Source organism: Monodon monoceros, unplaced genomic scaffold, assembly GCF_005190385.1.
Source record: "Monodon monoceros isolate NGI ecotype Baffin Bay Population unplaced genomic scaffold, NGI_Narwhal_1 Super_Scaffold_18, whole genome shotgun sequence".
Classification (NCBI taxonomy): domain Eukaryota; kingdom Metazoa; phylum Chordata; class Mammalia; order Artiodactyla; family Monodontidae; genus Monodon; species Monodon monoceros.
Window position 1 is genome coordinate 138,971,058 of NW_021703774.1, and position 15,098 is coordinate 138,986,155.

At 42.1% G+C, this 15,098-nt stretch overlaps 1 protein-coding gene across 1 annotated transcript; it reads right to left on the reverse strand.

Annotated features, from left to right (window-relative positions):
* Positions 1–4,135: 4,135 nt before the first annotated feature.
* CDKN2C (cyclin dependent kinase inhibitor 2C) lies at positions 4,136–10,111 on the reverse strand. The gene is made up of 3 exons (XM_029229188.1): positions 8,900–10,111; positions 8,304–8,443; positions 4,136–4,885 (listed from the first exon to the last, which is right to left on the reverse strand). The coding sequence occupies exons 2-3, from the start codon at positions 8,430–8,432 to the stop codon at positions 4,508–4,510; spliced, it is 507 nt and encodes a 168-aa protein (XP_029085021.1). The 5' UTR covers positions 8,433–8,443; positions 8,900–10,111; the 3' UTR covers positions 4,136–4,507.
* Between the last annotated feature and the right edge of the window lie 4,987 nt (positions 10,112–15,098).

Genomic DNA, 15,098 nt, shown 5'->3' on the forward strand with positions numbered 1-15,098 from the left:
GAGTTTTTATTCTTTTCAGGCACTGCTTTAGAGCCATACTCGATTGTCGGATCTATTCCGGGTTCAAAAAACACGACCACTTCTAGGTGTTTTGCGCGTCCCAGCCCCACCCAAAGTCCCGACGGGCCTGCAATTCTGAGTGTTTCAAGCTAAGGGTCTTTCCGAATGAACGTGCATTTTCAGTTCTGGACGTCTAGTAATTTGTGGGGGAAAGGCAACACCATAGGACTTTCCGAGCAGTCGAAGCGGGTGAGAAGCCTGAGAGGCATTTGCCTCCTCGCTGTTGGACGCGAGGCTCGGAGCCCGGCTGTCCTCAGCTGTCACGGGGGGAGGGGAGTGCTGGCATTGGCTTTGGGCATGGAGTTGCTCCAGCCGCCGCGCCCGGTCCCGCCGCCAGCTCACCTCTGCAGAGAGCTAGGCACTCACCGGCCCGCTTGCCCCTGCTCCCACGTCGCCCTCGGGCCCCAGTCCTCAGGCACAGGTCGCCGGAACCATCCAGTGGGATGGCCGCCGCCTCCTCGGGGACCGCTGCCTGAGGGCCAGGGCCGGGGAACCCTGGCCGCCCCGGCAGCCCGTAGCACCCAGGGTGCCGCGGCGGCTGCAGTGAGGCACCGGGGCCCGCTCCCCCTCCCCGCCCCCGCTCCCGCCTCCTGCCTGCTGCGCCGTGCGCCCGCTTGCCCCAGCCGGCTGGCGCAGCAGCGCACACACTCACTCCGAGGGCGCCTCCAAGGTTACCCGCGGGGTGGGGGCTGGGGCAGGCTCCGGCCACTGGCCTCCTCTGCTGCTTTCCTATCGCCGCGGCCCTTCCGCCGCTCCAGGGCGACCGGGTTCCAAACCCCAAAGTAGAAGAGACTCCAAAGTCCGGGGAGGGAAGTCGAGCTGGGAGCAGACAAGCGTCCGGGCGGGGGGCGGCCTTAGTTGGCTCTAGGTGCCGGGAGAGTCGGGTCAAGCGAGGTCGCGGCAAGAGGGGGCTGTGGCTTCGGCGGGCGCGCTCTGGGCCGCGCTGGCTGGGCCGGGGGCAGCGCGCAGGGGCTGCAGGCAGCACCGAGGCGTCCGAGGCGCCCCGGGCCCGCTGGGGGGCAGAGACAAGCGGGCGGCCAAACCTGCCGAGGAAACTAACTAAATAAAAGGAGACTGTTATTTAAGGCGCGGAAATTTGAAATATTTGGACAGGAAGAGAAAAGAAAAGAAACCTTAGCGAGGGAGGGGAAAAAAAAAAACACACAACGCAAGCTAACGGTTTTGAAACTCCCCCACCCCCACCCCGGGCTTTTCTGCGCGCCCTGAGGGAGCTCTGGGCTCCAGCTTCCTCACTAGGGAGCCGGGAGCTGCGGTTGGAGTCTGGAGAATTTCGAAGGGACAGAAAGGATGACTTCGCAGCCCCTCCATAGAGGGCTTGGGTTGACTGTGCGCAAAGCTTTACCCCGGGTCTCAGGCTGGAAGATTGTCTCCAGCCTCTCATTAGGTCCCTACGTGGATCTGTTTTTTTGGAATTGGAATTGTGGTGTAAAATCAAAGCAGTCTCGAGGGACGAAGAGACGGACTTTCCCCCTCCAACCCCCCCCCCCCCCGGCCTTTTGATGAAGGTAGCTTAGGGTAGTCAGGAAGGCTGCGAGCACGACCCTTTTTCGCTCCAGCACTGTACTCTTCCAGCGCTTCTGGACTATTACTTCTAACCCCCGGCAAAAGCCGAAAGCACCTTTTTGGGAACTGAGATTTCGAAACCAATCCGGGGCCACGGATTCCACAACGTTTGTTTGATCAACGCGATCAAGGACATTTATAATATTACCAATTGAAGTGCCTTTCCTGGGACAGAATTATTTTATCCATTTATTAGTCACCCAGCGTGGTGTGTGTGTAGGAGCTCATCACACCATTAGGAGATGCACACTGTTTATCAGAAAACTATTGATTCACTACCGAAATATGGTAAAATGCAGTTGCTTAGTGGCTTGGAGACCAGAACGTGGACTGAGGTCCTGTTGGTGTTTCCCTCCCGCACCCACTCCCGGCCCTACTTTTCCCCAGGTGTAAGCCGGGGGTTCAGCTTACTGGGCAAAGGCTAAGCCTTGAGTTTCCCGACGTGGATGCGGGCGCAGTGAATAACTGAACTTGAGAGCGCATCTCTGCTTACTATCCTCCATTCTTTCTATGGCGTCGTCCCCTGGGGCTCTGGCCATTCCATTAATTAGCACTTGCCTTTCTACTCTGCATCTGAAAAAGTTCAGATCCTTCCCCGTCTCAGCTCGCTGTAAACTAGACCCCGTTAGACTCTGCAGTACTGTTTCTTCCATTCTATACATTTCGGTATATTTGTCTTACTGAATATTGTCGAGGTTTTTGAGAGATTGAATAATGGCTTTTCATATTTCCTAGAGGAGACCACACAACTCATTTCTAAAATACTTAGATTAGCTAAGCTATTTCCTGCGAAGAGCCCAAGAAATGTGGCGATGTTCTAATGCCTAGGCAAGTTTTAGGCTGGTGAAGAGGGACAGAGCTGCCTCTCCTCTTTTCGTGCTCCGACCACCTGAGAATAAAGCAACTGCAGAAGTACCTCTCTTTAACTTTAATAAACATCCTATATTTGAAATATCTAAAGAGCAATTTTAATGCTTATACTTGATGGATACTGAAAAGTCCATTAAACTCGACTTTAAATTAAGAAACGTCCATCTTTACAGTTGCAAATTGAAGAAGTGTTTATTTTTCTTAGTAATAGTCTTGTGTTTAGAAAATATTCAGCTTACTCAAGCAGTGTATTTTGTGTGTTGATTCTAGTTTTTAAATGCAAATTACACCTTTTCCTTCAAAATCATCTCAATTTCTACTTTTTTCTAAACTTTAAAATAAACGTTTTACATTTAATTTCATGTTGCTATCAAACATAAATTTACTCAGTAACTTGTGGTTTGAGGTGGCAGAAGTTGAAGTCTTGTTGCACTTGACATAGGGAAGGTGAACTTAAAATGCCAAATGAAAAGGATTTTTTTCCTCGGATTTTTTTCTTCTATATTCTTTTATACTATCATGGAAAATAAATTATTGAAAACCACTTGCCTGCCACCTTCCAATCCTTGTTAGGGCAGGCATCACAACCATGTCCTTCAATAAACCTTGAGGTATTTTGTTCTTTTTGGAGTGAGGGCAGGGAGCTTATAAAGCAGAAGGAGGGAACTTTTACATATAACATCTTTGTTCTTGTGGGAGATGATGAATAAAGTATTTATAAATTTATAAATGGAAACTGCATTGAAATCCTTTGGTGAAATCTTTAAAATAACAGAGTAAGTAGTAGATGCTGGAAAATTCTCTTGGAAATTTGATATTTCCATTTCATTCAATTTTTTTTATTTTTAGCTAAACATATTCTTAAGATTTTATATGCCTTTACCAAAAAGCTTCGTGGGAATCAAGTGCTATATTTTGGAGTGGCCTATTTATTTATTGTAAAAGTTTCTATATTTATTATCCTGTAGCCCCTAAATAAGTTATGACCCTTATATGTAATATATGTATGTTCTTGCTAAGCTTTTTATCCCCTAAATATTGGTATTTGCAGCATATTTTAATAAACATTTTGTAATTTTACACTTCTGATATTTCAGGGAGAAAAAGTCAGTGTTACACTTAGCATACTTATGGTATAACTTTGGGAAACGTATTATTTAACCAATTGTTTCATTTTGTGATTTTTAAAAAATCAACTAATGGGAAGCACTTTTAGATGGCATTTTCTTTTTAAAGTGCCTTTTAGAGCTAACATATATTTGCTTTCAGATCGCTACTTCTGAAACCTGTTTTTCAACTATTTAACTTTGAAAGAAAGGGAAGATCGAATATATAAGGATAAATTCACACTGAAATAATTTCAGGTTTATTTCCCAAACATGTTGTCCTTATTCTGTTTTAAAGCAGACATACTAGGCACCAAGTAAAATCTTTGAGGGGAAGCATGAGGAGAGAAAGAAAAGAATAACTGAATCATCAATAGAATATGTCTAGTTTTTCAATTAGTCTACTTTTTCTAACGTCAAGACTTAAAACACCATGATCTTTTAGTGTAGTTCTCCTTAGCAAGAGGCAAATTATGTGGGGATTATAAGAGGAGTGGAAACCACAGAAAACACTGTCCTGTTTTGAAAAAGTGTTTTAATCAGGCAAAAGAAGCATCAGGACAAACCATTTTTAAAACAAAGTCTTCAAGTTGGGTATTGAGACTGGCAAAGGGAGAAGCAAGGAGAAAAGTCAGGGAAAGATAAAATATTCAGATGAAAGCCAAAGCTATTTGCAATTACATGTTAGAACTCAGGGTTTTGCAGGTGAAAAAGATGTTGCTTAAATATATTCATAAACCTGTAGTAAGATTTCCACTTAGCAGTTTCAGAAGATTTTAGCTGCTTAAAATATGACAAAACTGAATTTTAACAAATGATATTAAAATAGGACAGCCAATCAATTAACTGACAAAATAGAAGGCAGTGTGGGAGAGCCCTCCCCACATTCATTGCAGATTCGCAGCTCCCTCCGCCCGGTTTCCCTCCATCAGGCTAACGACCTCGTTTCTCCGGTAGAGCCTGGCCAAGTCGCAGGCGGTGTCCCCCTGATGGTTTCGATGCCCCACTTTGCAGGCCGTGTGCTTCACAAGGAACTCCACCACGGGGAGGTGGCCTTCTTTGGCAGCCAAGTGCAAGGGCAGGTTCCCTTCATTATCCTCGATGTTAACATCAGCTTGAAACTCCAGCAAAGTCTGTAAAGTGTCCAGGAAACCTGCTCTGGCTGCATCGTGAATGACAGCGAAACCAGTTCGGTCTTTCAAATCGGGATTAGCACCTCTAAGTAGTAGTCTCCTGGCAATCTCGGGATTTCCAAGTTTCATAACCTAGAAAAGAAGAAAAAACGGTAGAATCCTTCAAGTGCTCCTACTACAAGAATATTTTAAAATATCCATTTCTTTTTATGTATGTAACTATTTTTGATGAAGGAGTGCTTGGGGAAGACTCATATAATCGGGTTTGAAGGACTCAGTTTCAGGAAATGAGTACTATTAGGTAAAAGTAGAAGAAAACTTCTAAAAATTGAGCTTCTATGATGGAATATCTTAAAGGGGCCCAAAAGTAGGATAAATTGATTAATAAAATAGAATGAGTCCGACTTATATAAAATTCACTGACAACTTGGTTCTCTATCTCCCATAAAGAGTTGTGTAATTTCATGAATTTATTAAAATAAAAGAAGTGGAACTTGAGATTTAAGTAAGTCTCCTTCTGTTTGCTTGTTCATTCTCATAAGATGTGCCTGGGGTGTTAATTCTGTAAAATAAAATGTGGGTAAATTTTATTTTCTAAACAGCTGAAAAGAAATAAGGAGAGTGAGTTTCTTTAAATCCTCGAAGAAGTGTTTCCACACATCAGACTCCATCTAGTCTGATTTTATAAGTGTGAAAATGATCTCCTAAAAATCCAAACCTGGTATTTTCTTAAATTATTAATTTTCACAAGTTCTCTCCAAATAGATACAGCCCCAAGTTTCCAAGTATTTTTAAAATAGTTCTTTTTCTTTGCAATTATTTCATATGGGATATTAGGTGTGTTTAGTGCTTAGAATCCTTCACTTGAAATTTAAAAATGTTACTGATTATTAAAGTGAAAAAAAAGCAACAGTGTTCTACATTGCCAATGTATTTATCTAAAACTAAGTTCATGATATGTGTTATATTAGATAGGAAATGACTGTATGGAAACTGTTCTTGAAAAGAATGAAACAGTCATCCTACTATATTACTTACTGTTTCCTAAAGTTCTAACTAGTCTCCTAATTTTCAAGTGAGCAAAAGAAGAGAAAATAAGATATTAAATGTGTATTTTGGGACACAGACAGCTTTGTCTTGTGGTTTCAGCCCATTTGTTAATCAACTGGTGATCCATCTTATTTCCTTTTGCAGTTATTATCAGGCATTTAGGAATAGCTATTTGTAAACTGCCAGTATTTTAAAAGCCAGAATTTGCTATTAAAATTTGCTATCAACATACAAATAATTCACATGACAAAGACTTATCTACTGGTGTTTAAATATATTTCACGCTAATAAGAAATCACTATTAGGCTCTCATAAAATATTTTGTGGAGCAGCAATCAGTTGTACAATACATATAATTTAATCGTGAAAAATATAGTCTCATTAACATGCAAGAATATTTCAGCATTTTGTTTTAATTTATATTTAGGTATATTCATAATAACCTAAATTTATAATACATTACACAGTAGGCACTCAAATGTTTGTGAAATTAAATATACACTGTAAAATACATACAAAGCTGATCTATCTCTTTAGAATGTTTGTTTAAAAAAATCACAAATTAAGTAGCATGATGAAATATATTTAGAATGAATAATATTTTATAAATGCAAACTCTATAGATGGCCAAGATGTTAAGCTTCCCTGTTGATAAAACCCTGTTGACGTTTAGCCCTTCCTTTGGGGCAGTGGTTAAAAATGATACATAATTTATTTTTCAAGAACTTCAATGAAATACTTTTTGGTTATGAAAAATTAACACAATCTAATTTTTACCACAACTGCCTCTAAATATTTAGTCACATCTAAGGACCTGAACTGGGAAAAATAAGAGAGAGACACCTTGGATCTTTGTAAAGCAAATGTATGATTAAGGCCTTTGATATCCTGATTGAGAGGCTTACACTAGGAAGGGGGAAAAATCTTTTGTAATTGGGTTAATAAACATAATTGTAGGAGAAAATTTGCCATATTTCACCAAAAATAATAGTAATGCTGGAAATTGTTTTGAAAGAAAGTTCTTTCTTGAGTTATGACACAACTTCAGAGTCAGGATTACACATACTGAAAATAAGCCTTGAGACTCCTGTTTGTGTGTGTTTCATTATATGTACTAGGACTAAGCCACAATAAATGGGTGTTAATATCTTGATAAGTATGTTTAATATAAACGAGACTGCAGAGTTGTTTTAAAAATGTTTGTCAAAACTTTTTTTTTGCGGTATTAATCTCCCAGTCTTCCTGCTCGTCAAAAGTCCTGCAAGATCCTATTCTTACAGGGTTAAGTGGCTCATTCTTTGTGATATTTATATAATATTTTGAATGTTCAATAGGAAACTTTTCAATATATTAAATTTGTGGCATTGCTATCATCACAAAACCTGTTAAAAACTACTAGGTGGAAAAAGAAAAAAAATCCTTTCCCCACTTAATCTACCTGAAATAACAAGATAATTTAGTATCTATAAGCTTCCTTAATACTGAAATTTTTGCAAGGTCAGTGTATTCTGATTTAAAATATACAGGCTGTATGGACTTCATCTGTCAATAGTACATCTCCTGCCACTTAAATTTCTAATTCTTGCAATTAAAACAAAGCACTCTAAAAACCCTCTCCCCAGTGGATTTTCAAAAACAGCTTTAAGTGTTGCATTTCAAATACGCATAGCTTATAAGAATATCATCAGAACTCAGATAAAGCAACTGTTTGAGACTACTTTGCCATTTTTCTGTTTCTGAGCCTTTCAACTAAGTTACATGATAACGTTCAGAGGAGGAAAAAAAATTATCAGGTACAATACTTGGCAGCTGGACGTGTTTCATTTGTTGCTTGTAAATCTAATTACTAAAAATTAGAACATACCAGGGTATGACCGCAGAGACAAAAACACTATAAACTGAGCTCTGATTAGAAAATTCAACTTTTTATTCCTCCTCGATCCTGAATGGGTGGATGGTATTACATTAACTGTGAAATGTACATCCTGTGCCCGTGCCCAGGCCACCCATTCCAAACGAGGAAAGGTCGTTAGTCAAAACCTGAAGCATTTGAAGAAAAAACACCCTTGCCAGTAGTCAAGAAAATTAACGTTAAAGTCAATTATTGGAGCAAAGTACGGAAACCACTAATAGCAGTGTATTTACTTCAAATAATAATCATAATAACGTGTTTACAGAGCTGTCTAAAAAAAAGAAAAACCAAAAAACTCAGCGCTGCTACGACTGCTACAGAATCCCCACCGTCACAAAAACATTCCAAAAATTAATACCAAACCTGGAACCCACTTGATATCGAGGATGTTATTGGATTTGACGAGTTTGTTCAAAGTACGTCATTTTGGGGAGTTGGATCCACTTAAAGATATAAAATATGGCAACCAACTAGTTTTTAAAACAGTTAAATTTTGTACCCCTGAAAGCTTAAAAGCTATTATTCTAGAAACCCGGGTCACGTAGGCAACATTGTTGACCTGTTTTCCCCACCTCTCTGGATACCAACCTGCAGCGCAGTCCTTCCAAATCCATTTTGTGCATTGACGTTTACATTATTTTGCAACAAACTAGTAAGTTGCTCTAGGTCCCCCCTGGCAGCTGCGGACGCCAACTCGTTCCCCCAAGGCTCGGCCATTCTTTAGGGTCCTGACGATCGGGAAAAGATGAATTAGTTGTTTTTCTTTTTCCCCTTTCCTTCGCTCCTAACCAGGCTGCATGATGGCATCGGAGACTGACAGAAGGACTGGGATGGTTAATCTGGAGTAGAGCTTGGTAGTAAATACTAGTAAGATCTGCCTGCCAAAAGCCCGCCCCTCGATTCACACGTGATTATTCAGCAAAACTGAGCCATTGGAGAGGGGCTCCGCTCCTCGCTTTTTAGCTTAACCCCTATGAAGAATTCTGGTGATTAAACTGAGAGATATACAGGCACACATATATTTCTGGTAAATTACTCTGGACGTAAAATATAGGCAGAGCTGGCACGTACCTACACTACAGATCTCCGTGAGGAATGTGTGCGGAGATTTAAGGCACTAGATCAGGGCAGAAAATACCGCGAAAAAAGAGACATTTGGGGGGGAAGAAAAGGCATCAACCCACCCTTGTTCACGGTGGTGACTTGAGCCGCGCGAGCCAGTACCGCAGGGGCAGGTCCTCGAAGGGGCTCGGTCTCCATCCGTCTCGCCGAAGGGGTAGTCCTGAGTCCTCCGCGGCAGGGAGAGCGCCGCGGTGGCTGGATGCTGAGGTGCTCCGGGGTTTAAAGATGATCGCCAAAAGCAAATGAGAGTAGCAGTTCCGTGGCCCTCAAGTTACAGGTCGTAACGACTCCTCGGTGGCCTTGGATTCTCCGGAGGAGCCTTAATTCGCGTTCAGGCCGAGCTGCGGGCTAACGCCGCGCGGGAGGGCTCCGGAGCCCGCCAGCCGGGCTACCGCAGCCCCACCGAGCCTCAGAGGCCGTGGGAGCCAGGCTCGGCGCGCGTCTCCGGAGACTGCCGGGCGCGCGGCGGGCCCCCGGCAAGCCGGTCATGCCGGCCCCACCGGGTCCTGGGACTCCCAGCAGCGTGAGGAAGGGGGAGAGCGATGCGGGAAGTGTCTATGGGGCCCGGGCTGCTGAAGCAGCGCGCTGCAGCATCGCGGCTGCACAGGGCAGCCCACCGGTAACTTCCCGCCTACGACCGAGCCAGTTCAGACTTCCTAATGTAGAAGCTCATTGAGCTGCCGCCGCCTCTTTTCCTTCCTTTCCCGGTTTTCTGAGGGCCTCCGGAGATCGGGAGGGTCCTGGGAAGTCACAGGCCAAGCTCTGAGTATCGGGAGTCGCCACAATTCCAGGGCGCAGCCAGTCCCGCCGCTCTTGGCGAGAGCCCAGCGGCTTCGGCGCCGGGTGCCACTTCGCCAACCTCTCGCGGTCCCCTGGCCTGTGCCCCCAGCCTGTGCAGCCGATAGGGCAGCGGCCGCCAGCCAGCTGTGCCCTGGAGCCGAGCTGGGTAGCACCGCTTCCTCCCGAGCCGCAGCGCTCCCAGTGACAGTTTCTTTTGTAGCTGGTCCCCCCCAAATCGCCGGTCCCTGCTCCCTTCACCCCTACAGACACTTGTGCGTCGTGCCCCTTTCTGGTCTTTTCCTTCCCTCCCTCCCTCGCTTCTTTTTAAGCTCAAACAATTGCTTCTTCTGTTGCCGCTGCAGAGACGGTGCCGGTTTCTTCTCCCTTTTTTCCGACCTCATCAGCTTTTTTTGAAAAGAAAAAAATTGAGCGCTTTTTGAGTTGAAAAACCCGCCCCCATTTTAACGGCAGAGTTTTAAGGAGGCTCGGCTGAGTTGCAGCGCCGCGGGAGCGGGAAGGTTGGGCACCGCCCACGCCCCGCCCTCCGCCCTGGTGGCGCTCAAGCACTCTGCCGGGCTCGCCCCGCCCCCCGCCCCGCGCCCTTTCTCCCGCCTCCTCGCTCTCCACTTTCCTCCCTCCGTCTCCTGCGCTGGCTCCCACCCGCCAGCCCAGCGGCCAGGCCCCAGCCGGAGCGGCTTTTTCGGACCCGGGGAGCCGGGTTCGGCCCCTCCGGCTGGCGGGCGGAATGGAGTCTGCGATGTGAAGCCCCGGGCTGCCCCGAGGCCGGCGGGGGCGGAGGTGGAGGAAAGAGGCTTGTTAATTAAGGCTGCGGAGAGCCGCAGGGCCTTGGAGGCTCGGCGGCGCAGACTGCTGGAAGGCGGAGAGGAGGCTGGCGCGAAGCGAGTCTTTCCCCGGCCCTGGCCGGGCAGCCCGGCCCGCCTCCGCGCTCCCCCGCTAGGCTCTCGAAGTTCGGGCGGCCAGGCCTACGGCTGCCGCCTCTTCCTCTGGGGCGCGCGCTGTGTAAACTCGGCCTCCTTTTCTCAGTGCAGAGCTTCGGCCTCGCACCTGCTAGCTCAACGCCCAGGGCCGCGGTGGGCAGAGGTGGCCGCGGGGGTGGAGGGAGAGACCTGACTGACAGCAAAACCAGTGCTCAGGAAAAGCAAAAGTCTTTTATAGACTGATTTTTACGAAAACTAAAGGCATGGTATAGGTAAGAAATTACGACGAACTCTGAAGCCTTAATGTTACAGGGACTTGAAACTGAAATATTCCATTTCTTTGGGGAAAGGGAGAAAAGCAATTAACTTTAAAGCAAAAAAAAAAAGTCTTGGGAAGGATTTTCTAACAAGGCCATTTCTTTCTTGTCAAAGTTCTCTCTGACTACTTAGATGGGACTTGTTTTGGGGGGAGGGGGCGTCTAAATGTAAAGGAATAGTACCTTCCTAATCGTTTATTTCAATCATCTGAGACACCAGTTCTCTGTACTTTTAACTTCCTCTTTTAGCTATGTAAGATTAATTAATTACTGTTTTCTATATTCTTTGCACTTAAAAATATCCAACACGGTTGCAGGATGCACCCAGTGGTCAAAATGAAACCAAGCAAAAAATGACAGGTGGTCTAATTATTACCGACCTCTAGCAAGCATGTCCTCAAGCAACATCTATACCCAGCTCCTTGAAGTACACTGGGAGTATTAGCAACGAAACACACCAACAACATTGGGATAATCATCTAGCATCAGATTGCCTGGTAGGTAGAGAGAGAGTTGAAACTGCAAAGAATCCTGCAGTGTTTCCTTTAACTGAATTGTTGAGAGGAAAATAACCAGAGCTCTTTTCTTAGGTAACTAAACTTGAAATGTGAATCAAACATGAACTACAACAGAAGAAATTAACTCCTCTCGTTTCTTACATATATTTAGACATTTCAAATAGAACATTTAGGATTCCATATATACCAGTAAATACCATAAATAATATAATTTACCTTTGATTATTCTGGGAAATTAGTATGTAATCTTTCAGTACAGCTGGAGGGTGTGATGATATAGTAGCACTGTTGGCTGTTAAGAGATAACTGGCATTAGTCCAACTTATGAGAGTTGCTTTCTAGCATTTATTATGGTTTCTTGCTAAGAGAAGACATTGTAATAAGGAAGAATATTGTACTCATGTAAAGTATAGGTATACATGTGTTATAATTTTCATGAAATAAAATTCTTTTTGCTGAATAACGATAAATAAAACTTATGGTAATTTAAGATGCATACAGAGCTGGATTAATAGTTTTGGAGCTCTTAAGCATTGAAAAGATTTTGATGTCCCAGCAACTCACCTCATATGTAAATAAAAATACTACAAAACCAAAAAATATGTGTAAAGGAGTCCAACAAAGTTCTCATTTTTCCCATGTTGACTACTTCAATGCTTTTGCTGAAATATTAAATTCTTTAAGAAAGTTTGTTTGTTTTTTACTCTGGCTTAGCTGGTGTCCTGAAGCATATACTTCGTTTGCTTATTGTATAACCCAGAACTGACAGCATAGAGATTACAATCTTAGTTCAGAAAGCGTAAGTAAGCACTACAAAAGACCTGCAATGAAAATCTCATATTGAGGGCTAGTTCACTGAAGTCAAAGGTGAGTATGTTTGCCCTCAATAAGCTTACATTCTAACATGGTGTACAAAAAAGATTGACAGTTAAGCATCTGTTATTTTGAAAGTAGTAGTTTGTCTTTTAACACAGTAATGATATATCTCTCAAACACTGAAATAGAGCCTTTTAGTTGGATATAAAATACTAACAGTCATGGAAATTTTTTCAGCAGTTTATACTCATTTTAAAGGCTTTATAGAAATACTACAGTCAAATTATTTTGTGCTTTTCCCCTCATTGACTTAAGTATGCATAGTTTCAGAATGATTAACTTATGGATATGTGTATATTGTATTTACAATTTCTTTACATAGTCCCAAAGTCTTCCTTTTGTTATATTTATAGATCCAAGAGAGGTAGAAAACAGACTGGTACCCTCAAGGGGCCTTTTTATCATTTCATTATTGTGGCTTTGGCATTTTATTTCTGAAATTCAGCAGGCTTTTTCATATGGGTTCTCACACCACTTATGAAAAGTCTTTTTGTAAAGTAAGAAAAAAAATGCCCAGTAAGCAACTCAAAAGTTTAAACATAATAGCAACAATTAATACTTATATAGTTTTTCCTGGTTATAACATCATGCACACATTATTTAATCTTTACAACTCTGGGAGGTAAATATGATAACTATCCCCATTTTTCAGGTGAAGGAATTGAGGCTTATAGAGAATGTGACTAAGGCCAATAAGTAGTGGATATAGGATTTGAACTCAGAATTCATCCCCAAATGTTAGGCCTTTTCCATTACTTGAGAGTCCAGTTCACTGGAAGCTTTGGGTTTGGAACTCTCCCAGACTTTTCCCTATGTGCTTCTTCCATTGGCTGGTTTTGGCCTGTATCCCTTCCCCTTTTCCTGTAATAAATTGTAACCATAAGCTAAAAAAAAAAAAAAAAAAGAGTCCAGGATCAGGCACTAGTGTCCTAACAAACATTAAATCATTATATGAAATATATTTTGGGTTACTTAAGTGTGGATCTCACTGTAGTAGCATTAATCTCAGGAATTAGATTGTAATTGAGTAGCATTGTTAAAAAGCTTGATTAACTTAAGGGATCAAGGTTAACACCCCCAATAATGAGTTATGTTGATATCATGTGTCCCTGATATGATGTGATGAGGACACATCACCTTTGTGGAATCCTTCCCCTGAATCCATAAGCTCAGCATAATTCTGAGAAAACATTAGACAAACCCAAACTGAGAGACATTCTATAAAGTTCCTGACCATTAGTCTTAAAAAGTCAAGACCAAGCAACTGTCACAGATTGGAAGAGGCTAAGGAAACATGACCACTAAATGTAATGTGGTATGCTGGTTTGGACCCTGGAACAGAAAAAGTACATTAATATAAAAATCCAAATAAGTCTCTAGAACATAATTAATAGTATTAATGCCAGTGTTAATTTCTTAGTTTTGATATCAGTACCATGGTCATGCAAGATGGTAACAGAGGAAGCTGGAAAAAGGTAAATAGGAGCATTCTGTACTATGTTTGCAACTATTATATAAATCTAAAATTATTTCAAATAAAAATTTAGCAAAATAACTACAAGTAAACTTTATTATATATATTTGAAAAAATATGAAATAAAATTCCTTTTAAAAGAAGAATGGTAAGATCAAAGAACATGGAGATTCTAGAAAAAGATCTATATTTGAATTAGACTGAGCTCCATGAGTTAATGCAGTAAAACAACTATGAGAATGGATAGATTAAAATTATTTTTCTTTGCTCATGCTTATGGACAGAGAATCTCTATATTTTTATTTTCTCAGTTTTTGACACTGGAATGAAATTGTTTCCTTTAAGGAAGGAATTCTGGGGAAATGAATTTTCTCTTTTTTTTTTAAAGATGTTTTTGATGTGGACCACTTTTAAAGTCGTTATTGAATTTCTTAAAATACTGCTTCTGTTTTATGTTTTGGTTTTTTGGCCACAAGGCATGTGGGATCTTAGCTCCCCAACCAGGGATCAAACCTGCGTCCCCTGCATTGGAAGGCAGATTCTTAATCACTGGACAGCCAGGGAAGTCCCGAATTTTCTCTTAATTCAGTATTTATTTTTCTTTCATTCCTTTCTCTGTAGTGGAAAGTTACTCTGGATTCTGGGTATCCAACCATGAATAGTTACATCATAGGGAAGAATCAGTCTCTTCAGGAATTATACACTATGGAGGGTAAAATGCAGGGAGGCAACAGGGTGAGTGGAAAGAGCACTAGTTTTGACCTAGCCTTGAATACTAGGTCTGTCCCTGTATAGCATGACTTTGGGCACATTCGTAGCCTATCAGAGCAGTTTTTTATTCTGTAAAATGGTTGTTGTAAAAATTAAATGATATAAGGTGTGTGAAGTACCTGTACCTACTAGACATCCAATAAAAATAAATTCAAAGGCATTGGTTGTTATGTACCCAAGAGTTTGCTATTTATGAACTATTGTGAATATAAAAACACATGGAATGAAATGGCTGATAATCTCAAAGAACTTACAACCTTTGAGCAGAGATTAAAACATGCAGAGATGAAACAATTAGAGAAAAAAATTACAGAATTTATCAGAGTATTAAACTGTGTTGTAAAGATAGTACAGCAGTGATTAGAAAGGAGAAGAATCCTTGTTGGCTTAAATATTATGAAAGAGGTGATCCTGAGAAAAGCATTTAGGAACTGGTATACAAAGTAATAGCACCTAATATGGTTTAAGGTTTTGAAAAGTTTTCACAAGCATTGTATCACTCAATAATCACAATCACTCTGTGAAATAAGTTTTATAAGCCCCATTTTAGAAGTAAAGAAATCTAGAGTCAGAGAAGTCTTTTGTCT